This window comes from Sorex araneus, chromosome 5, assembly GCF_027595985.1.
Source record: "Sorex araneus isolate mSorAra2 chromosome 5, mSorAra2.pri, whole genome shotgun sequence".
In the NCBI taxonomy this organism is placed as follows: domain Eukaryota; kingdom Metazoa; phylum Chordata; class Mammalia; order Eulipotyphla; family Soricidae; genus Sorex; species Sorex araneus.
Window position 1 is genome coordinate 64,344,073 of NC_073306.1, and position 25,900 is coordinate 64,369,972.

Sequence of the window (25,900 nt, forward strand, 5' to 3'; positions counted from 1 at the left end):
CTGTTTGTGTCAGGTGTTCTGTTTTCTGAATTTTTTTTAATATTTTGGGGGTTCACCCAGTGATGCTTAGGCTACTCCTGACTCTGCACCAGGAGTTATTCCTGGCAGGCTCAGGGAACTGTATGGGATGCTGGGAATTGAACCCAAGTGGGTCACATGCCAGGCAAGTGCTCTACCATTGTGCAATTGCTCTGGCCCCTAAAATTTTCTTTTAGATTAAACTTCTCTAAGGGTTTGGACAGAACTTTAATTTTACATTTATTTTTATTCTGTATTTATATATTATTTGAAATGAAGTTTGCTTAAGGTAAACTTAAATAATGCTTAATGCATGTTAAATAAACATGCAGTTCTGTAATATGGAAAATTCATATTTTTTTCTTGTTTTTGCTGTTAGTTTTGGGCCACATCTTGTTGTGCTCAGGGCTTAGTTCTGGCTGTGCTCGGGTATCACTCCTGGTAGTTCTGGGGGATCATATGTGGTTCTGGGACACCATAGGTGATGCGTAGATTGGATTCGGGTTGGTTACATGCAAAACAAATGCCTTACCCAATGTACTATATCTTTGGCCCTGGAGTAGTAACTTTTATTTTTATTTTTTATTTTTATTTTATTTTATTTTTATTTTTGTATTTTGGGTTTTGGAACCATATCTTGTGGTGGTCAGAGATCCCTCCTAGCTCTTGGTCAAGAGTGACTTCTGGTAGTACTTGGTGAACCATATGTGATACCAAGAATTCAAATCAGTGTCTGATGCATGCAAAGCAAGTGCCTTCTCCCCTGCACTATCTCTTCAGTCCAATTGATTGTTATTTTTAAAACATTATCAATACCTAATTATTTTAAATGCATGTTAATACTAGTAAGTTATAAACAGTTTTGTAGCCTAGAACATTGACAGGGAGGGAATGAAATCCTGATATCCCAAGGAGTGTTTAAAAGTTGTGATGGTGCTGGGACTATTAATTGTTTGAAAATTCAGAATTTTTTTGTTTTTGTTTATTGGTCACACCCATCAGTGCTCAGAGTTACTACTGGTTATGCACTAGAAATTACTCTTGGTGGTGATCAGGGGACCATATGGGATACTGGGATTAAACCTGGGTCAGCCATTGGCTGTGTGCAAGGCAAGTGCCCTATCTGCTATACTATTATCTCCAGCCCCTATTGTTCCAAATTGACCCTAGTAAAATTAGTAAGGGATATAGAGTGTGTATACCATAAACATGCTTAAATATAAATATTAAAAAATTAACTGTATCACTGTATTACTGTCATCCTGTTGTTCATTGATTTACTCGAGTAGGTGCCAGTAATGTCTCCATTCATCCCAGCCCTGAGATTTTAGCAGCCTCTCCTTACTCATTTTTTCCCAACGATTGGAGGCTCTTCCAGGGTCAGGGGAGTGGAACCTGTTATTGTTACTGTATTTGGCATATTGAATACACCACAGGGGAGCTTGCCAGGCTCTTCCATGTGGGGGCGGGATACTCTCAGTAGCTTGCAGGCTCTCCAAGAGGCATATATATGTGTGTGTGTATATATATATATATGGTATATATATATTTCCCTTTATGATGATGTGTCCAGGAATATGTTCACTCACGTGTGAGGCTTGGTCCTAGTGTGTGAAAGTGGCCTGGAGCATGGTGGCGGTGGGGTAGTGGAGGTCAGCTGCCAGGGCTGGGTCCCTTGGGGCAGGGAGGGCTCTCACCAGTGACTGCAGGGGCACCCCTGGTGCGGAGTCTGGTGGCATGGTTATGGGGGCCTCATTTTATGCTACCTTCTGGGAGAAGCAGCCGTGAGTTCATTAAAAATTAAAGCACAGTAAATATATAATAAATTGCCCAAAGAAGGAATCTATGTATAGGTCTGTAGAACTGAATTTACTGTGGTGGGTGAGGATTGTGCAGGGAAGGAGACTCTGAGACATTGGTGGAGGGAAGCAGACACTGGTAAAGTGTATGAGGTTGGAATGCTACAAGGATTCTAGGATTAACGGTACTGTAAATCATGGTGACTAGAATACACTTTTCAAAAATTCAAAATTATTCTATTTTTTTCTTTAGTTCGGCCAGAGTTTACTGATACTTTGGCAATCAAACAAGGATGGCATCCTATTCTTGAAAAAATATCTGTGGAAAAACCTGTTGCCAACAATACCTATATTACAGAAGGAAGTAATTTTTTGATTATCACTGGACCAAACATGAGTGGGAAATCCACATATTTAAAACAGATTGCTCTTTGTCAGATTATGGCCCAGATTGGTAAGTTATGACTTTACTTTAGAGTTACAAATCCTATACTGCATTTAGTACTTGTTTTTTTTTAGTTCCAGGTGCCAAATTAATCTCAAGAGAGTTTGAATTAGATTTTTTTATTTATGAATATAGTAGTGTTGGCAATGCTCAGGGGTAACTGTTGGCTCTGCACTCAGAAATTACTAATGGTGATGCTTGGGGAACCATCTGGGATGCTAAGGATAGAACTTGGATTGGCAATGTGCAAGGCAAGCATCCTACTCTTTGTACTATCTCTCCAGCCCCTATAATAGGTATTTCTTACAATATTTCTGTATTATTTTATAAGGTTGAGCTTAATAAGAAATTCCATAAAATTGTTCATATTTTTAGTGTTTTTAACATCTAACTATCACTATTACTATCATCCCCGTTGATCCTCGATTTGCTTGAGCGGGTCCAGTAACACCTCCACTCGTTCTAGCCCTGAGATTTTCTTTACTCGTCCTCCCAACAATGCCGCATTAGTGTCTCTTTCAGGGTCAGGAGAATGAGACCCATCATTGTTACTGTATTTGGCATATGAATACACCACAGGGATGATGAGTTTTTCTAATATCCTTGAGTATATACTTTCTCATTAGAAATTCCAAATAGCATTTTACAGTATGTAGGGCCAGTATTTCCTATTTCTATATGAAAACAGTGAGACTTTAAGTACTGAATACTTAATCCAGTTAAGTGATGGAACTGGGGTCTTGTCTTCCAAGTCTGTATTTAGTCCTTTATATCATATGATTTTTTATAGTGTCATGAATGATCTGAGCCACAAGAAGTGAAAATCATTAGTTTTATATTTTATAAAAGTATTTAAATTTAACTTTATATTTACAGGATCATATGTTCCAGCAGAATATTCTTCTTTTAGAATTGCTGAACAGATTTTTACAAGAATCAGTACTGATGATGATATTGAAACAAATTCATCAACATTTATGAAGGAAATGAAAGAGGTACACAAACTAAACATTTTTATATTTGATTTTCACACTAATGGCCAAATATTATTTAAGAAAAGATTCTTGTACTGAAACATGCAGATGTGCTTATACTCCTCTGTAAGAGCCAGAGGGCAGTCAAGGACAGCTTCCCAATTTATATCTGAGGTGGAAATGAAAACAAATATTCTATTTTAGAACTGGAGAGACAGTATAGAAGGAAAAACACTTACATTGACTGTGACTGACACTGGTTCTGTCCTCAGGAACACATGTGATCTCTGAGCACTGTCAAGAGTGAGTCCTGATAACAAATCCAGGAATAGCTCTTAAACACCATTGAGTGTCATGCAAATCCCACACTCTAAAGATCCTTTTCGTCTCCAAGAAACAAATATGTAGTGAAAAGTAGTTTTAAGGAAAAAATTAAAATTATTGAATAATAAAACATTCTTTCATAGTTTTTTTTTTGTTTATGACATTTCAGTTCGTTCCATAACTAATAATTAAGTGAACTCATCCAGATAGCCAGGTCTCTATATTTTTACACATGCATAATATCAATTGTCTTGTCTCATTACTAACTTGGGTCCAGTGCATGCCTTTTGGATCTTGTCCCTTGTTCTCTAGTCTACATAGACCTGGTCCTCTTTTTCTGTAAGGAACCCTGTCACTTGTTTCGCCTTGCTGGGGTTCACTGCTCTAGAGTCTGTCTCTGGACTCCATGGGCTACCTATTGAGGGTTTTCACCCAGTGGTTCCCTATTCTTCTGGCTTTTCTTTGTTCTCCAGCCACACGTGCTGAGGGTGAGAACTGCTGCTTTCCTGCTGTTTTACTGGGCACAGGTGATGGGTCAAAGAGGAATTTTTAATTTATTTTACTTATTTATTTTTGTGCCACATCCAGCTATGTTCAGGGCTTAATTTTGACTTCCTAGAGATCACTCCTGGCAGTTGCAGGGATCAAACCAGGTTAGGCTGTAAAGAAGGTACATAGCTTAACCCCTGTGCTCTCTTTCTGGTTCTTTTATTGTTTTATATGTGATGAAGAAAAGATTTTTATATGTGACCTGTTCAGGAACATTTTATGTAATATTTAATACTATGGGTAGACTTGATTTTAAAATAAAAAATAAACCTATTATAAGCCTTTAAAAATCACCCTTTTCTGGGACCCTTCTTCACTGCTGGTGGGAATGCCGACTGGTTCAGCCCTTCTGGAAAACAATTTGGACGACTCTCAAAAAATTAGATATTGAATTCCCATTTGACCCAGCAATACCACTGCTGGGAATATATCCCAGAGAGGCAAAAAAGTACAATCGAAACAACATCTGCACATGTATGTTCATCGCAGCACTGTTTACAATAGCCAGAATCTGGAAAAAACCCGAATGCCCCAGAACGGATGACTGGTTGAGGAAACTTTGGTACATCTATACAATGGAATACTATGCAGCTGTTAGAAAAAAGGAGGTCAAGAATTTTGTAGTCAAGTGGATGGGCATGAAAAGTTTCATGCTGAGTGAAATGAGTCAGAAGGAGAGAGACAGACATAGAAAGATTGCACTCATCTATGGTATATAGAATAACAGAGTGGGAGACTAACACCCAAGAACTGTAGAAATAAGTACCAGGAGGTTGACTCCATGGCTTCGAGGCTGGCCTCACGTTCCGGGGAAAGGTCAACTCAGAGAAGCGATCACCAACTACATTGTAGTCGAAGGCCATGTGGGGGAAGGGAGTTGCGGGCTGAATGAGGGCTAGAGACTGAGCACAGCGGCCACTCAACACCTTTATTGCAAACCACAACAGCTAATTAGAGAGAGAAAACAGAAGGGAATGCCTTGCCACAGTGGCAGGGTGGGGTGGGGGGGAGATGGGATTGGGGAGGGTGGGAGGGACACTGGGTTTACGGGTGGTGGAGAACGGGCACTGGTGAAGGGATGGGTTCCAAACTTTGTATGAGGGAAGTATAAGCACAAAAGTGTATAAATCTGTAACTGTACCCTCACGGTGATTCTCTAATTAAAAATAAATAAATTTAAGAAGTGAAAAAAAAAAATCACCCTTTTCTTTTTTCTTTGAGTTTTAACTTACTGTAACAAAGGATATATAATTATCTCTTTTTTATTAGTGAATCACCATGAGGTACAGTTACATACTTACAAACTTTAGTGTTTGTGTTTCAGCCATACAATGATCGAGTGTTCATCTCTCTACCAGTGCCCATTGTCCACCACCAATGAATCCAGTATCCCTCCCACCCCAGCCCCCCCCCCCCTCCACAACCCACACCGCCTCTGTGGCAGGGCATTCCCTTTTGTTCTCTCTCTCCTTTTGGGTGTTGTGGCTTGCAAGAGAGGTATTGTTTGGCCATCATGTTTGGTCAGTAGTCTACTTTCAGCATGCATCTCCAAACCCAAGTGGGTCCTCCCAACACCCTTTACTTGGTGTTCCCTTCTCTATCTGATTTTTGATCTAAACACCCTGTAAGTTTGGAGAGAAAATTCAGTATAGCTTTTGGGCTAGTACTAGTAGATGGAAATTGTTGTATCACTATATAATTCCTAAATGGAACTATAAATATATAAAAGAAGTCTAAGGTTATCATTTGCATTACTGTATGATTTTATTTAGACATTTTAATAATTATTTGTATGTTTTGAATATTACAAGAGTATATAGTATAATTGATGCTCGAGGCTACCAATTTAGTTCATTTTAGTTCTATAGAAAGGAACTTTAGTTCTATAGAAAGGACAATAACCATGAAGTTTACTTTTTTGCCCAAAAATGGAATTCTAACTATTGTGAAAGGTTAATAATCTTCACTGAAAAAAAACATTTTTGTCAAGCATATACATATATACATATATGTATTTATGTGTACATATAAATATATACACTTAAGATGTATATGCGTACATGAAGTATACACATAAACACTTAATTAACATATTTATGCATATATAAAATATTTACATGTATATTAATATATTTATAAATATATATTTATATACACATATATTTATATTTGGCTAGAGCATAGCACAGCGAGTAGGGCGTTTGCCTTGCACATGGCCGACCTGGGTTTGATTTCTCTGCCCCTCTCTGAGAGCCTGGTAAGCTACTGAGAGTATCTCACCTGCACGGCAAAACCTGACAAACTATCCGTGGCGTATTCAATATGTCAAAAACAGTAACAAGTCTCACAATGGAGAGGTTACTGGTGCCTTCTTATGCAAGTCAGTGAGCAATGGGATGACAGTGATACAGTGATACAGTGATATTCATATTTATATATTTATGTATACACACATATTTATATATTTTATTTATACATATATTTCTATATACACATAAAGATATTTATATATTTATGCACATATAAATATATGAATTTAATATTTACATATTTATGTATGTAGCTTAAGCACATATGTGTATATATGTATACGCGCATATCAGACAATGCTAAGGGAGTTTGGGTGCTGTCCCAGTAGTGCTCAAGGGTGATGAAATTTAACCTGGGGTTTCTGCTTACTGCATATGTCCCAGGCTTCCGCCACTCCCCTTTAAATTTTATTTTTAAATTTTAGACATTGTGGTTTACGATACTGTTAATAGATGATAATACATGATAATAGATAATAGATAATAGATAATAATACATGAATAACACAGTTCAGTACCACTTCCTCCCCCATTTTCCCACTGTCCCCTTAAGTTATAGCTCTTAAACGATAGCTCTTAAACTATAGCTCTCAAGAACTTTCTTTCTGTAGAAAGGAACAATATCCATAGAGTTTACTTTTGTCCCTACAAAAATGGAATTACAACTTTTGAGAACGGTTAATAATCTTCACTGGAAAAAAAGCATTTTTGTCAATTAGTATCTTGGTCTTTCTTAGGCTTGGATTTAAATTATTTGTTCAAGGAATCAGTGGTCTTGAAAACTTTTAATTAAATTTTCTTTCCTGCTTTACTGGATGTAGATACGTTAAAATAATTTGAGAAATTTCTTTGAGTGTCTTATGATAATAATTAGTTAGTCATTTGTAGAGGAGTGATTGTCTTTGTACTTTATTTAAACATTTAATTTATTGTTTCATTTACTCTGTCAAACATCAATATTTAGTATTATGGTTATTGATTATTGCTTCATACACATATGTATTGATATTATTTATATTGTATACATATCAAATAATTCTGCTGAAATTACTAGTCAGATTTTTTTGTGAGAAAATCCAAGTGTTATTTTCTTCTTAGCAGGAATATATTTCAGATAGCCAAGAATTAAGACCACAGTGGAAAATGAGCTATTTGTGCCACACTTTATAAATTTTTTTTCTTCCTGTTTTTATCGCCCACACGGCAGAGCCTAGCAAGCTACCCGTGGCATATCCGATATGCCAAAAACAGTAACAACACAATGGAGGCGTTACTGGTGCCTTCTCGAGCAAATCGATGAGCAATGGGATGACAGTGATACAGTGACAGTGAAACTTATAAATGTATTGAATTTTTCTCTTTTTTTTATGACAATACGAGCTATTTAATTATAATAAATAATGTTAAAATTATATATTTCAGATAGCATACATTCTACATAATGCTAACGATAGATCACTCATATTAATTGATGAACTTGGCAGAGGTACTAATACAGAAGAAGGTATTGGAATTTGTTATGCAGTTATTGAATATCTGCTGAGCTTAAAGGTATTGTTTATTTTAAGTAGATCCATTTCTATTCCTTTTCAAATGTTTTTTTGTATTTATAATGATTTTTATATTTATTGTAAATTTATCAGGACATTACATACACCAAAAAATAGCTTTTTAAATAGTTTTTAGAAGTTAAAAATGCAGTATTATTTATGATTGTTTTTTGCTGTGCCATGGTTGAACCCAGGACCACACATATATAATACAAATTCTCTTTCTCTTAGTTACATAGTACTTATAACTTTATTTCTACTGGGGATAGGAATGAATGGTTAATGTGTTAGTCATGATGTAGATAATGAAAAAAGGAAATCAAGAAAAAGAAATAATGTCAAAACATTATTCAGTTTTATTTAATCAAATGAAATACCAAAATATGAAAACATTTTGAAAGTTTTCTCCATGTATAATAGTCTTGACTATAATGTCACAACATGAAGTAAAACACTAAGCTTCTGGTTTTACTTTATGCAAAATCTTTTACTTGCATAGATTTTATTCTTTTAAAGATAATGGTTTTTCACAAATTAACTGCACAAAGAAAACTTACTTTTCTCTATTAATAATAGAGCTCAGTAAGCTCATTTGTCAAATATCTTAAGTTGTAATTCAAAATATATTTGGATATTAAAACATTTTTATTATTTAAAGTACCTAAAATATTTTTAGAATGATGTTTGACACCTTAAGTATGTTAATGATTTATTATATAAAATGAGAAAAATCTTATTTTTATTTAAAGAAAGGTATGATGTGTGGCAAACTTCCATCTTCCAAACTTCCTCCTGACCCTTGTTTGTACTGTCTGTGGGCATCAATCTTATACTATGCTTTTTTATGTCCTACAGATGAGTGTAATCATTTTATGTCTGTTTCTCTCCTTTTGACTTTTTTCACTCAGCATGATACTCTCCATGTCTATCCATTTATAAGCAAATTTTATGACTTGTTTTTTCATGGTGGCTGCATAGTACTCTATTGTATATACACATACCATAGAAGTGGGGGGGACAGGACAGAGAATGACTGTCATTGTCATTACTATGACAATGGAAATTGGAAATGATCATTCTAGAGAAGAACTGAGTGCTGAAAGTAGGTAAAGGGATATATATGATAACCTTCCAGTACCTGTATGCCCAGAATACCCAGAAGGAAGGAGAAAAAGTAAGAGAGATATAGAAGAAAAATGTCTGCCTTAGAGGTAGGCTACAGTGGAGAAGGAGGGGAGGGTGGCAGAAGGGAAACTGGGGGACATTGGTGGTGAGAAATGTGCACTGGTGAAGGGATGAGTATTGGAACGTTGTATGACTAAAACCCAATTTTATTTGAAACTCATATACTTACACACATATACATATACTGAAACACATACAGTTATAAAGAACAGCTTTATAACTATCTCACAGTGATTCAATTTTTAAAAAATAATAATAAAAAGAAAGGTATGCTATGAATTTAAAAGACTGTAAATGACATAACCATTATAGTTTTGAATTGATGCAAGTTTGGGGGATCTCCCAAGTAGAATAGGTGATGTCCAGGCACAGAGTGCTGGGGGCCACCAGGGCCACCCTGGTGATTCAGGGTGTTACTTGAAGTTGAACCTGGGCCTCTGCATGTTTTTGCTTACCAGACATGCAGTAACCCCTTCACGATCTTTCCCGAAAAGCTAATACATGGAATTTTGAGTGAATATTAATCAGAATTTCTCTTATAAATAAGGTGAACATATTACCTTTTAGAAATAAAAAATAATTTTAACATGATTATTAATTTTGTATGTCCAGTTGATTGGGTCATGGATTTGCATTTGGTCGAACATTATCCTGGATATGTTCCTGGATAATAGTAGTATCTTGAAAGTTGTTTCTAGATAAGATTGCTATTAGAATTCATAGACTGCGTAAAAAAGATGTCCCAGAAAGGCTGGACCAATCAGCATTCCCACCACCAGTGAATGAGAGCCCCTTTCAAACATGCCAGCGCTGTTTTTTTTAATGTGCCAGTCTCTGGTGTGTGATGATATCTCATTGTTGTTGTGATTTGCATCTCCCTGATTATTAGTGATGAAGAGCATTTTCTCACTGGCCTTTTGGCCATTTGTATTTGTTCTTTTAGGAAATTTTTGTTCAATTCTCTTTCCCATTTTTTGATCGGATTGTATTTTCTTTCTTGTAGAGTTCTACCAGTGCCTTATATATCTTGGATATTAACCCCTTATCAGATGAGGCCTAGGTAAATAATTTTCCTCATTCTGTGGGCTGTCTTTGTGGTAATTGTTTCCCTTGAAGTGCTTCCATTTGACCCAGCAATACTACTCCTGGGAATATACCCTGATGGCCCAAAAACATTCAGAAAAGTCATCTGCACTTCTATGTTCATTGCAGCACTATTCAAAATAGCCAGAATCTAGAAACAACTCAAGTTTCTGAGAATGGATGAGTGAATAAAGAAACTATAGTATATCTGCACTATGAAACACTGTGCAGCTGTTAGGAAAAATGAAGTCATGAAATTTGCTTATACATGGATGGACATGGAGAGGTTCATAGTGAATGAAATGAGTCAGAGGGAGCAGGACAGACATAATGATTGCACTAATTTGAGGGACATACACACATACATGTACACACACAGAGTATGTGAATTAGTACCCAAAGATAGTAGAATCAAGGATCAGGAGTACTGGTCCATAGCATGAAGCTTGCCACAAAAGGGGAGGGGGAGTGCATTTAAAACAGAAAAAGGAACCATTATGACAATAGTTGGAAATGATCACTCTGAACTAAAACTGAGCGCTGAAAGGAGGTAAAGGTGATATGCATAATAATCTTTCATTAACAGTGTTGAAAGCCACGTGCCTAAAAGAAAAATAAGAAAGAGAGAGAGTTGAAAAGTGTCTGCCAATGAGGCAGGCTGCAAGAGGATGGGGTAGTGAAGTGGGTGGGAGGGAAATTGGGAACAATGGTGGCAGGAAATGTGCACTGGTGAAGGGATGGGTGTGGGAATATTGTATGACTGAAACTCAATCACGAACAATTTTGTAACCATATTTCTAATGGTGATTCCATTAAAAAATTTTTCCCTCCTTAGGGTAAGTGCATCAACTTTAAAGTTAGAATAGAACAGAATGGTTTACTCTCCTATCAGAAAGATGAATCAACTTCCATCAGACTGGCTTTAATCTGGATCTCTGATTCTTTCTTGCATTAGACCTTGCACTGAATCAGTTCTTTCTGGGTCTTGAGCCTGCCATTATGTGGAGTAAACTAGACCACTGACTTGACTGGATCTTCAGCTTGCTTATTGAAGATCTGGGAACTTGTTCATCATTATTTCATGAGAGTATATCATTATGTATACACACACACACACACACACACACACCACAAACACACCCCTCTTATTATTTCTGCTTTTGTGGGCAACTCTTACTACTACAACTTTAGTATGAAGTCATTGTAAAGAAGCAGATTTATGGATGAATTTTCTAAATTGATTCTTGTATTTTTGGAATTGACCATAATCTGATTAGAGTTAAATGTTACGAATAATTCTATTCATAACATTTGAATCATCAGTTATGAATGATTCTATTTTAGTTGTAAAGAGACACTTTTAACTGACACTATGATCTGACAATAGAAATAGGCAAAATTGGATACTCTCAATTACCACTTACAAACAATGAGCTGGATGATTGTATGTGATTATTTCAAACATTTTTGGCAAACTAATGAATGAAATGAGATTGACTGAGATTGACTGATTGTTCCTAATACAGCTGGACAAATTGGGAGAGGAAAGAATTTCTGCATAAATTATGACATAAATAACCTGAAAACTTCTGTGTTTTTACCCTGTAGTTATCCCTATCTTGTATAGGTACTAAATTACTGAGACTCAAACCCGGAAGCTCATTCTATGATGAACTGAACTACAGGGGAAGTTGAACTCCCAACCATGTATTCATAACTCTTTTATTAAAGTGAGAATCCAGTAAGTTAGAATGGAAATTTAAGGATTACCTGATGAAATTGTGACATTGAAGCTAGTAAATTCTGAAGCGACAATTTTGCAAGTGAAATAGGTTCCCCCCATTCCCATAGGAAGAATTTACTTACATTGACTTTATTCAATGCAAATAATCCCACCCATTTCAAGAGTAAGGGTTTGAGCCACTCCACCAGGTAAAGAACCATGATCACCACTTCTGGGAATATATCTCGAGAATGCAAAAAAGCACAGTAAAAATGACATCTGTACCTATATGTTCATTGCAGCACTGTTCATAATAGCCAAAATCTGGAAACAACCCAAGTGCCCTAGAACAGATGACTGGTTAAAGAAACTTTGGTACATCTACACAATGGAATACTATGCAGCTGTTAGGAGAGATTAAGTCATGAAATTTACTAATAAATGGATAGACATGGAGAGTATCATGCTAAGTGAAATGAGTCAGAAAGAGAGGGACAGACATAGAAGGACTGCACTCATTTGTGGAGTATAGAATAACATAACATGAGGTTGACACCCAAAGACAGTAGATACAAGGGCCAGGAGGATTGCCCTATAGCTGGAAGCCTGCTTCATGAGTGGAGGGGAGAAGGCAGATGGAATAGAGAAGCGATCACTAAGCAAAGGATGCCTGGAGGAATCAGTTGGGATGGGAGATGTGTGCCGAAAGTAGATAATGGACCAAACATGATGGCCTCTCAGTGTGTGTTGCAAGCCATAATGCTCAAAAGTAGAGAGAGTATGGGGAATATTGTCTGCTATGGAGGTAGGGGAAGGGTGGGGAAAGGAGGAGTATACTGGGGATATTGGTGGTGGGGAATGTGCACTGGTGAAGGTATGGGTGCTTGATCATTGTGTGATTGTAACCTGTGAAAAATACAAAGGGCACATGTACGTGAGGGGGTGATGTGTGATGATGTGTCGTTGTTTGCTGACTTTCAGGGTGGCTCTCTCTTCTCTTTTTCTCTTTCCTCTCTCTCTCTCTCTCTCTCTCTCTCTCACTGCTCGCGTTCGGTGCTCTCAAGCCGCTTTGTATGGACGGGATTGGGATGGCTCCTCCTTGTGCTCTGCTTCTGTGTGTGCCGCTTTGCTCTCTTCTATCTGTCTCTCTATCTCTGTCTCTGTCTCTGTAGTCTCTCCTCTGGTCTCTTCCGACCTCTTTCTGTCTCTGTTTCTGTGCCTTCTCTCTGCTTCTGTGTCTTCCCTCTTGCTTCTGTCTCTTCTCCTTGCTTCTGTCTTACCTCTGCCCTTCTGTCTTGCTTATGTGTCTTCTGTCTTGCCTCTACACACTTCTGTCTTTCCTCTACCCCCTCTCCTGCTTACAGTCTTAGTTTATATAGCAATTACATAGGGTGGTGACACAAAAGTGGATTGAACATTAACAAATCAACAAAGAAGGGTAAGACCATTTCTCCAGGAGATTAACAAAATCTCATCTAAGGAGATTGCTCCAGATTAGTAGGAGATCTGCTCAAGGATGGGATCCAAACAAGGATGTGCTGCTTTCTTCCTTTCTCAGCTAGTAATCCGCTTAAATAGTTATAGTAAATTTACTTCTAATATTTCTAGTAATGTCATTCTGTATGAGCACAGTAAGAGATATATCAGACTTAAAGTTTGGTTCTTCCTGAGGACATTCATTATATATTCCAGACTACAGTTCTCAGGCCAGGTTAGTCTTCCTAACCCCAGCAGGGTCCTAGTCTCATCGTTACTTTTGGATCATGACAGCATTTGTCTAAGTTGACCATGCTCTCAACTTATAGTTGAGTATTGTGGCGCTTTGGCCTGGCCCATTTCGATGCCAGGGTAGATCACAGCTTGCCCTGGGTCCATCCCGTCCCTCACTGGGACCCTGCTTTTGGGGTGCTAGGAACTAAGAGCAACTGAGTTGAGAAAACAGATGCCCAGGAGTAAATATTATTGGAGTCAATCAGCTCCCGAGTTACAAAACATAATATTAACTATCTTCCTGTGTATATACAGAAAGGACATTGCTTTAAGGTAAACTAAGTTCTCTGTGGCAAGGCTAAAAGGATAAACACCATGTTATCCTACAGTAACCCAAACATGAAAGCTTGTAGCTATCTCACATGGATTCAATAAAAAAAAAAAAAGAATCATGATCAGCTATGGTGGTTTTTGAAGGCCAAGGGAATACAAAATGCATAGTGGAAGAATATATGAACATATCACTGTCACTGTCACTGTCATCCTGTTGCTCATCGATTTGTGAGCAACAGTAATGTCTCCATTGTGAGACTTCTTGTTACTGTTTTTAGCTTATCGAATATGCCATGGGGAGCTTGCCAGGCTATGCCATGTGGCGAGATACTCTCGGTAACTTACCAGGCTCTCCGAGAGCGACAGAGGAATCAAACCCAGGTCGGCCTCGTGCAAGGCGAACACCCTACCTGCTGCGCTATTGCTCCAGCCCATATGACCATGTAACTCATTATAAATATTTTCATATTGTTTTATAATTTTAGTCTATCTCATAGCTGCTTTGATTTGTTAAGTAAATATTGAGGTTTTCCTTTTTCCTTTGTTTGGCGGGGTGTGAGTTAGTGTTAGATTTTGGGGTATACCTGGTAACACTCAGTGCTTACTATTGGCTCTGTGCTTGGGAATCACTCCTGGATGTGCCCTGGGGGACCATATGCAGTGCTGGGAGTTGAATTAGGATCAACTGCCTGCAAAATAAGTGTTTTAACCTGTGTACTATCTCTCCTAGTTGTTTTTTATTTAAATGTCATATAATAAATCACTCTTTCCCTTGTCATCACCCTCTTATAGTTCAGGCCCAAGATTTTATTTTTTGGATTTGTTTCTTTCCTGTAATATAATGTATGTATGTATGTATGTATGTATATTCAGAGTGTTTACCCAAACATGTTCCCTTCATTGAATATAAATTTCAAAACAGCTAAACCATTTTAACATCAGACTTATTTATTCCATTTTTACATCTCTTTCAAGGTATTTAAAAATAGAGTATTTAATTAAAAAATTTATTTTATATTTTATAAAGTTGTTCACAATAATTCATTGCATTTAATATTCAAACACCAATCCCATATACCATTGCACCTTCCCACCACCATATTTCAAATGTTTCCTCTCCAAATCCCAAACCGTGCCCCCCAAAGCAGAACCAAAACAATTAATTTTGTATTGCTTGTTTTGAAAAATCCGCTAAAAATGGTCCAGTAAAGTTTCCTTAGAGGAAAGTGTTTGAAGATTGTTGTATTTCATCCTGGAATCATTAAACCCTTGTATAAGAGATTGCTCACATGTTTGTTAAACCCAATCAAATGTTGTGTTATTCATGGTACATCAGTGTTGTAGAGTGTGAGAGGTTGCACAGCCGCAAACGCAGTGTCATGCTCCAGGAACTCTAAAATTTAGAATACGTTTATACAGATGATTCACTTATGGGTGAGGTTAGGCCTATTTTGCTCTCTTCCGGGAGCTTTATTTCTGAGTCTCTGGATCATGGCCATTGATGAGATTATATGGCACCAGGGGCAGTTTGTGGGCGTGACTGCCAAGCTACTTGTAAACTTGGGATATGGGTTAAATAAATTTTAAAAGAATTTTGTAGTTTATTTTAAAGTAATAATATTTATTGTTATGTGTTCCAGGCTTTTACACTGTTTGCTACACATTTTCTGGAACTATGCCAAATAGATATACTGTATCCTAATGTAGAAAATATGCATTTTGAAGTTCAACATGTAAAGAACACCTCAAAAAATAAGGAAGCTATCTGCTATACCTACAAACTTTCTAAGGGACTCACAGAAGAAAAAAATTATGGTATTTAATATAGAAATTATGTATATGCATTTGAAACACTGCATATTTTTGTGAGATAACCTTTCTTCTCTCCTCATTTTTGTCAATCTAACAAGGTTTCTTGCATTATTTTGGGAGCTCATGTGTTCTTAGGTTGCATTTTTCTATGTCAAAATTATATTTGAGGAGCTGGAGTGAAAGCACAGTGGATAGGGCGTTTGCCTTGCATGCGGCCACCTCGAGTTTGGTTCCCAGAATAGCATATGGTCCCTGAGCACCGACAGTGATAATTTCTGAGTGCAGAGCCAGGAGTGACCCCTGCGCATCACCGGATGTGACCCCAAAAGAAAAAAAATCATATTTGATATGCATTAGCCAATAATTATATATAGAATTATCACACATGAAGCCCCAGAAGTATTCATTTCTGTCTGTAGAAAACTGTATGTAACTTGGTTTATATTTTTAAGTAGCATAGTGAACTGAAAGCTGCACATTTCACTTACATTCTTTCAGTATCCTGCCTCTGGTTTCCACAGGTCCAGCGAACTTGAGAATTATTAAATCTTAAGTCTTAATGTTGAATGCATTGCAAAATCATTTCTTTCTTTCCACACACCTGATAATGCTCAGGACTTACTCTTGGCTCTGTACTCAGGAATTATTCCTGCTGGTGCTTAGGGAACTATATGGGATACAGGGGATTCAACCTGGGTTAGCCGCATGCAAGGCCCTATCTAATATACTATCTCTCCATCCCTGAAATAATTTATTTCTAAGCTTGATTTGCTATTTTATATCTAAATAAGTATTTTGTATATACAAATTATTATTAATTCATAGAACTTTTATTTAATTACATATATGTTTCTAGCATTTTAGTTATGAATGGGATTCTTTTGAGGGAAAAATCACCTTTGTTTTGATATTTCAAGTGGGAAATCAACAAGATAATTTATATTATATGTTTAATAGTTATTAGTCTCAAATTTATCTTTTAAAATTAGGAATACTTTCACATATATTTGAAATTTCTGAGATAAAATCATCAAATATGAATTGACTAGTAATTGGCACCTTTTCAATAATGTTAATGGGTAGCTGCTTCTTGCCTTTTTTTTTAATGAGGTGCTAGGATTCAAACCCAAGACCTCAGATACATAAGGGCAGTGCTTAAACACTGAGTCACTTCTCCAACCCCTGCTTCCATATTCTTTAAAATATTATTATAAACTGTTTTCACACAATAGAAAGCCTATGTGTCATATTTGCTATAAAATCAGCACGAGAATACTCACTAGTGTTTGAACTTGCTTGAAGAATAGATATATATATTTTTAAATTTTATTTTATTGAATCACTATAACAAAAGTTACAAAGCTTTAAGGTTTAAGTCTCAGTCATATAATGATCAAACCCCCATCCCTTCACCAGTGCACCTGTTCCCCCACCAAGAACCCCAATATACCCCCCTCCCACGCCCCACCCCCTCACCTGAGTGGCCAATGATCTTCACTTTATTCTCTCTATACTTTGGATACATTCAATATTTCAACAGAGAACTGACTATTATTATTTGGAATTTTTCCCCAACAATCAAACCTACTGAAAAAGCATTATTTGATAGTTTGTTTTCCATTGCTGAGAATGAAGATTTATAGGAGTTCGCACGACCACGACAGCTGCTGCGCGGTTTTGGATTTCTGTTGTTTTAGCTCAGTTTACAGTCTAGATGCATTTCTATAAGTCTCTGGGTGCCAAAATGGGTTAGTAGACCTCCTGGATCATAGTCTTTAAGGAGCAGAGGGGCCGTGTCGTGCACAGCTGCTCCGGATCTCATCTGGGCTGAGGGCATGCCATAACACCCCCATTTCATGATCTCTTTCTCGCCACGTCACTACAAAGCGAGTACCTCTGGGTTGTGAGTCCTAGAAAATGGCGGATGCCATGTGGGCACTGCTTCTCCTGTCGCTGCTATCTTCCCCTAGAAAGAAAGCGTTGGGAGAGAAAATCCTTCCCCCTCCCTGAGCGGCATGGAGTTGTAGCTCAGCTCACAGTCTAGATGCATTTCTATAAGTCTCTGGGTGCCAAAATGGGTTAGTAGATCTCCCGGATCATAGTCCTTAAGGAGCAGAGGGGCCGTGTCGTGCACGGCTGCTCCGGATCTCATCTGGGCCGAGGGCATTATATTTCTTTTTCTAGATTTAATTCTATTTTTATAAAGCTGTTCACAATAATTTGTTACATTTAATATTCTAATATCAATCTCACCACTATTACACCTACCTACCACCATATTTCGAATGTTTGCACCCCTGCCCCCAAACCCTGCCCCAAGAGCAGGACTTAAAGAATTTATTTTGTATTGCTTGTTATGAATAATCTATTAGAAATTATCAAAAAAACTTTCTTTAGAGGAAAGTGAAGATTGTTGTATCCCATCCTGGAGCCAGTAAGTCCTTGTGTAAGAGATTACCAGCATATAAGATGTCAATTCAATTCCTGTGCTCTAGGAATTCTAAAATTTTAAGTATAGTTATACAGCTGAGGTTAATTAATTTTTTTAAACTGGATGGTGACTGTGGGGAAGGAGGCCTCTCTAGCCTATCATTCTGTGTTGCTCTCTTCTGAGCTTTATTTGTGAGTCTCTAAATCATGGCCATTGATGAGTTTATATGGCAACAGAGGCAGTTCTGGGCATGACTGCCAGGCTTCTGGAAGCACAGGGAGATGTGGGTAGGTCGCCCATTCACAGCTCTGTGCAAGCCTGGATATTTTAGTCACAAGTCCCACAGACCTGGGTTTTTCAACAGATTCACCCATGTCCAAGCCTGTGAAGAAGATTTATTTCTTTACCTTTTGAAATATTTCTTCCTCATTGAACTGCTAGATTGATGAACATTCAGCTCTAGCATTTACTGTTGCATTCTCTGCCCCTGAAAAACCCATATATGTCTTAGACCTTCTGTAGCATTGTTGTTCCGTTGTCTATTGATTTGCTTGAGTGGGCACCAGTAATGTCTCCATTGTGAGACTTGTTGTTACTGTTTTTGGCATATCGAATACACCACAGGTAGCTTGCCAGGCTCTGCCGTGTGGACAGGATACTCTCGGTAGCTTGCCGGGCTCTCTGAGAGGGACAGAGGAATCAAACCCAGGTTGGCCTCGTGCAATGCAAACACTCTGTACACTGTGCTATCTATCCAGCCCCCAACTGTATTTGTAGTTAGATCATCGTTATTGCCACTGTCACTGTCACTGTCATCCCGTTGCTCATTGATTTGCTGAAGCAGGCACCAGTAACGTCTTTCATTGTAAGACTTATTGTTACTATTTTTGGCATATCGATTACACCACAGGTAGCTCGCCAGGCTCTGCTGAGTGGGTCCAATACTCTCGGTAGCTTGCGGGCTCTCTGAGAGGGGCGGAGGAATCAAACCCGGGGTGGCTGAGTGTAAGGCAAATGCTCTACCGCTGTGCTATTGATCCAGCCCATCAATGTTATTATTAACTGATTTTCTAATTATCTCTTTCCTTTTCTTATATTTTCCTGCTGACTCATAAGTAGGGTGAGAAGTAATTGATAATATCTTACATGTCATAGATTTGGAACTGTAAGTTGCTATTGATAATTTTGGAAAACTTAATTGTGCTAATTTATTGTATTTGGAATTGACATCAAGTCTTATGCATGCAAGGTACATGCTTTGCTACTGGTCCACATCCCAGGTCTACTTTTTTTTTCTTTGCTTTTTTTTTTTTTTTTTGCTTTTTGGGTCTCATCTGGCGCTGCACAGTGGTTACTCCTGGCTTTGCACTCAGGAATTACTCCTGGCGGTGCTCAAGGGACCATATGGGATGCTGGGGATCGAACCCGGGTCGGCTGCATGCAAGGCAAACGCCCTACCCGCTGTGCTATCGCTCCAGCCCCCAGGTCTACTTTTGAGAATTGTTAAGTAGATCAGAAATATCCGTGAAAACAAAGTTTAAATCTTTAAAGAACAGATCAGTATTAGTTAAAACAAATATACTGTTAACAGCAAAACCAATATTGAATCCCCTCGTCCCACCCTTGTGTATAATTTTAGGGTTAAAAGCTGCAGAGGTGTCATCACTCCCACCATCAATTGTCTTAGATGCCAAAGAAATTACAACGCAAATTACTGGACAAATTTTGGTAAGAAACATTTAAAGCAATAAGAATTGTTTTTTAAAATTAAATAAGATATATTAAGTATATATGTGTTTGTGTGTGTATGTATGGAATTGGAAGTCAAACCCAAAGCCTTACACAGTAAGCTATGGCCACTATCAGTGAGATACATCCAGAGCAAGAACAAGATTTGCATTTCTGTTATGGTCTCAGGTAGACACAAAATTTAATATTAATAATAAAAACAAAATTGGAAACCTAATTCCTAAATAAATGTTCTTTTTTTTTATTTTTTTGGGTCACACCTCGTGGTTCTCAGGGTTTAATCCTGGTTCTGCACTCAGGAATTACTCCTGGTGATGCCTGGGGGTTCATATGGGATGCCCGGGATCGAACCTGGGTTGGTTGTGTGCAAGCAAGTGCCCTACCCACTATACTCTCTCTCTGTCCTCCTAACAAAGTTCTTTTTATGCATCAAAAGTTTATAGGTTAGTTGGGTTTTTTTATGAAGATATAGGTTATTATTAAATTTTTTTTAAATTCCCCTATTTTCATTGAGGTACTGTGATTTATAGTACTGTTAATGAAGGAGGCTCATTGTTCTAACAGGACACCCATTACCAGGGTGTTCACTTCCCTCTACAATGCCCTAAGGACCCGTCCCATCTCCACTTCTGCCTCCCCCCAGGTAAGTTCTGTATACTTGATATTCCAGTTTTGTTTCCTTTGGCCATTTGGTTTTCCCTTACTGTTTATTTATTTATGTTCCATAAATATGAGAGAAATCATTCTATGTTCCTTTCCTTCTGACTTTACTTAGCATGATACCTACTAGTTCTAAGTTGTGACAAATTGCATGATTTTGTTTCTCTTTTCAAATAGCTGAGTAGTAGTATTGTGTATATATCCCCAATTTCTTTATCTAGTCATCAGTTCTTTAGCACTTATGATTTTTTCTGTTGTGAATAGTGTTGCCATGAACATAGGTCCACTAATACTTTATTGAAATAGTGTTTTGGCGACCTTGGTGTCCCCACAGTGGAATTGCTGAGTCATATGGAAGCTCAGTTCTTAGTATTTTGATAAGTATTCATATTTTCCAAAGAGTGTGAACCAGACAGCATTCCTATCAATGGTGGTTGAATAGTCCTTTACCCTCAGTTTTATGCCAGCATTACTTGGTGTTTTTTTTTTCTTTTGTTTTCTTTTTGGGTCACACCCAGCGATGCACAGGGGTTACTCCTGGCTCTGTATTCAGGAATTACTCCTGTTGGTGCTCAGGGAAACATATGGGATGCTGGGAATTGAACCCAGGTTGGCAGCGTGCAAGGTAAACACCCTACCTGCTGTGCTATTGCTCCAGCCCCAGCATTACTTGTTTCTATTCTTTTTCATTTTATTCTCTCTGGTTCGAATTGATACCTCATTGTTGTTTTGATTTGCATTTTCCTGAAGATAAGTGATGAAGAACATTTTTTTTCATATGCTTATTAGCTATGGCCTTTAAATGAGTGTCTGCATTTTTCTTCCCATTTTTTTTTTTTGATGGAGCTGTTGAGATTCTTTTCGTTTTTTTGTTTTTTTTTTTTTCTTTTTGGGACACACCTGGCGATGCACAGGGGTTACTCCTGGCGCTGCACTCAGGAGTTACTCCTGGCGGTGCTCAGGGGACCATATGGGATGCTGGGATTCGAACCCGGATCGGCCGCGTGCAAGGCAAACGCCCTACCCGCTGTGCTATCGCTCCAGCCCCACGTTATTTGTTTTTTTGATGGGATTGGTTTTATAAGTGCTTTATTTGTCTGGGATATTAACCCTTTATCAGGTGAGTTGTGGGCAAATATTTTCTCTTAGTCTGGTGTCTTTATTCCACTTTCGTGGTGTGTGTGTGTGTGTGTGTGTGTGTGTGTGTGTGTGTGTGTGTGTGTGTGTGCATGGGCGCACTCCCATTAGTGTTGCAGAAACTTATAAATTTGATATAATCCCATTTGTTTATTCTGGCCTCTATTTGGCCAGTGACATCAAGTCATTGAAGAGGCCCCTAGATTCATGTCATGAAAGGTTCTGCCTGTATGTTCTTCAATATAGTTTATGGGTTGAGATCTTATATATGAAGGTCTTTAATCCATCTTTAATTGATTTTTGTGTATGGTATGAGAGGGGACTCTAAGTTAATTTTTTGTTTACATGTGACTAACCAATTTTCCCAACATTTGTTCAAGAGGCTTTCCTTATTCCACTTAATTCCTAGCTTCTTTGTAGACTAACTGACCTGAGTGGCTGTCTCTGAGGAACTTGAGATTCTGGTTCTGTACTTTCCAGTGCCTTACTCTGACTCTCTTGCTTTAGTCCTTGGGTTTGAGGCTTTGACTTTCAAGAGTCCAGAGAACTTCCGCCTAACTTTGGGTCCTGACTTGGGAATGGGGTGGAATTTGGTGTATATTCATTCACTTTTTTTTTTTTTGGTAGTTTTATAGCGCCACCTAGTGTCAAAAACCTCAGCCTGAGGTACTTCTCAGTCCGCGTCTGGCAGCACAAGTTGTTTTTTGTTTTTCCTGTTCTTTTCTGGGTCCTTGTTAGATGCTTAACCAGCTTCTCAATTAGGCTTTCTGTTGGAGAACTGAAAGCCCATGAGGGTGACTCGAATCACAATTTCACAGCTCTGCCTTTGACCACACTTCTGCCAAAAACCTAGATATGCCTGTGTGTGCTCCAATCTGCTCATTCATTGCCCTTCTTTAGCTTCTTCATCCTTCCTTCAGTTTAGTGACTAGGAGATAGGTGACTCAATTGCTAGTGTTCTCAAACTGAAGTTTTCTGGGATGCTTTATGGTGTCATGGAGGTTTGCTCTTCCTATTCCCTGCTGGGCCTCTTATAGAACTCATTGCATTTTCTGTTCTGCTCAGTTCTGGTTTCCTGGTGCAGTTCATCAGGATCTTTTTCCTGTCATCACAGTCCTGCCGCCTGTCTTGTGTTAGTCTTTATAACTTTTCCCAGACATTAAGTTAATAAGATAGGGACTAAGTTCAACAGCTTAATTCTGTAATATTTATCAATTATACTAACTTTATGCTGAGAAAATAAATCTGTATAAGCATGAAAAGTAAAAATCACGGTGTATAATATTTTATTTATTTTTTAAATTTTATTTTATAAATAAAATAATTGATTACATTTTTGTTGTAATCAATAATTGATTACATTTAATATTCAAATGTATTTGAATATTAATACATTTGTGGTTCACAATAATTGATTACATTTAATATTCAAACACCAATCCCACCACCATTACACCTTCCCACCACCATGTTTGGGATGTTCCCATCCCAAGCCCCAATCCCTCTCCCAAAGCACAACCGAAATAATGTATTTTGTATTATGTGTTATGGAAAACCGCTGAAAATGCTAGAAAAAAGTATCCATAGGGGAAACAGTGTGAAGATTTTTCTATTTTGGCAGGGACCATTAAGACATTCTTTAGGATATCACTAACATGATGTTAAAAGTTGAGTGATGTGAGCTTTCACATATATATCAAAAATATGTATACATGCATATATATATGTTTCCCTATATGATTGGTTGCCTACTATTTCAACTCCGTCACATGTGGTGAGGTACTCTTGGAGAATGGGTAGGGAGTGTCTTATGATGTTTTGCGTAGCTGCAAATCCAGCCGCGCAGTCCAGGAATACATTTATTCGTTCGTGACGCTTGGCCTGAGTGTGTGGGGACCAGCCTTGAGCATGGCAGCAGTTGTGTTTTGGAGGTTTTTGACTGCTGGGGCTGGGTCCCTTGGGGCAGGGAGTCCTCTCACCCGAACCCCTCTGAGGTGCCCCAAGTGAAACAGCCTAGCCCAGGGTCTGGTGGCATGGCTATGGTGGCGTCATGTTGCTCCCTTCTGGGAGAAAAAGCTTTGTGATCTGGATGGTGGTCAATCACGGGATTATCTGGCCCTGGCAGGAGATGGTTTATGGGCATGACCCTGGGTCACCAGAGACAGAGGGAGATGGGCAGAGGATCTCCACTCCCGGTCCTGTTGAACTCAGAGTCCAAGGTTACAAGGTTCCGCATTACCTGGGTTTTATTGGTGTATAATATTTTAGATCTTTGACATATTTTTTGATAAGAAAAAGTTTTTTTTAATTATAGTTTAGGTGATAGGGTTAAAATAGTGTTTAAGTTGCTTTGTTTTTCCCATTTCTGTTCTACTCTTGGCAGTGTTTCAGGGCTCTGTGTTTTAGTTTTACTTATGTTTATTTTTATTTTTGGGTCACACCCAGTGATGCACAGGGGTTACTCCTGGCTCTGCACTCAGGAACTACTCCTGGCGATGCTCAGGGGGACCATATGGGATGCTGGGAATTGAACCCGGGTTGGCCGCGTGCAAGGCAAATGCCCCTACCAGCTGTGCTATCACTCCAGCCCCAGGGCTCTGTGTTTTAAGGGTCATTCCTTGCAGTGCTCAGGAGACCATATGTGATGCTGAGGATTGAACCAGGTCAGCCATATGCAAGACAAACATCCAGGTTGTTGTACTATAGCTCCAGTCCTAGTTCTTAAGTTTATACTATTGATGTACAACAGTCACAGAGTGCCCATTATCCTCTACTCCTGTTCATATATAAATCTGGTCCAGAATTCCTTCACTATTTGATAATTTATAGTTATGGTTTTAGTGCATAGTGTTGCTTCATTCTATACCACCAGTATGCCCCCAGATCCTCTACCTATGCACTTGTGTTACTTCTTTCTGCCTCTATCCTCTTACTTCTGACTCTGTCCTCAGGGATCATTCTTGGGGGGGCTTGAGAGACCTTATGTGGCCCCCAGGATTGAAACCAGGTTGGCCTCATGAGACAAGAGTAGGTATATACCTATCTTGCTGGTCCCTGAAGTGATTTTTTTAGGATATAAGGATCTATTATGAAATAGGAAATATTTATAATTTTTTTCTACAAAATAATATTTATTTCTCTTCGTATATTATTTGCTAGTTGGATGAATCTGACTTAGTCACAGCTGTTCATTTATCATTGAGTTTCATATTTTTATGAAAGGATATAGAATGTTGCTGATATATAAAACTGAAATTTATAGAAATTATGTTTTCATTTTTATTTATGTTTTTTCAATGACAGCAAAGCCGAAAGAGTACCCCTGAGATGGAACGACAAAGAGCTGTGTACCATCTAGCTACTAGACTTGTTCAAACTGCTCGGAACTCTCAATTGGATACAGACAGTTTACGAACATACTTAATTAATCTCAAGAAGAAGTATGAAGCAGATATTCTCAGGGTCGAACGTGTTTCAGAAAACTGAAGAATAGTAGGACTTTACAATCTTGTCCTAATGATCTTAGTATGAGAAATGAAAAAGAATTTTTTTCTTGAGAGCAAGAGATATTTTTGCTAAATTTTATGTCTTAATTGAAAAATATATTGACTTCAGAATTGTCATGTATATATTCTATATGAGAAAATGTTATAATTTAAGTAAGAAACATTTAGGTAACTTTTATCATGTTATTGAGTATAACATGACCATTGTTGTCCTTTATGAAAATATATCCATGCTATTAATAAACTAAAAACATTTATTTGTACTTTAAATTTGCACATAACAAATTAAATCTGTTTGACTTAAAGTGTTACTGTAAATGTCTTTTTAGGTCTGGAAAGTGAGTTTTTTCTTAATTCTATTCTGAAACATCCCGTTGATCATCAAATTTCTCGAGCAGTCTCAGTAACGTCTCCATTTGTCCTAGCCCTGAGATTTTAGAAGCCTCTCTTTACTTGTCCTTTCCAATGGTGCCGCACTGGAGGCTCTTTCAGGGTTGGGGGAATGAGACCCATCATTGTTACTGGTTTTGGCTTATGAATATGCCATGGGGAGTTTGCGAGGCTCTCCCATGTGGGCAGGAAACTCTCTGTAGATTGCCAGGT

The 25,900-nt window shown here is 37.9% G+C and overlaps 1 protein-coding gene across 1 annotated transcript in view; it reads left to right on the plus strand.

Annotated features, from left to right (window-relative positions):
* The window catches only part of MSH4 (mutS homolog 4), a 96,059-nt gene extending 70,782 nt beyond the window's left edge, over positions 1-25,277 (plus strand). The window contains exons 15-20 of the mRNA XM_055139877.1: positions 2,071-2,271; positions 3,139-3,257; positions 7,841-7,969; positions 15,643-15,817; positions 19,885-19,973; positions 25,095-25,277. Coding sequence (XP_054995852.1) covers positions 2,071-2,271; positions 3,139-3,257; positions 7,841-7,969; positions 15,643-15,817; positions 19,885-19,973; positions 25,095-25,277 — 896 coding nt within the window. The remainder of the gene's footprint in view (positions 1-2,070; positions 2,272-3,138; positions 3,258-7,840; positions 7,970-15,642; positions 15,818-19,884; positions 19,974-25,094) is intronic.
* Positions 25,278-25,900: the final 623 nt, after the last annotated feature.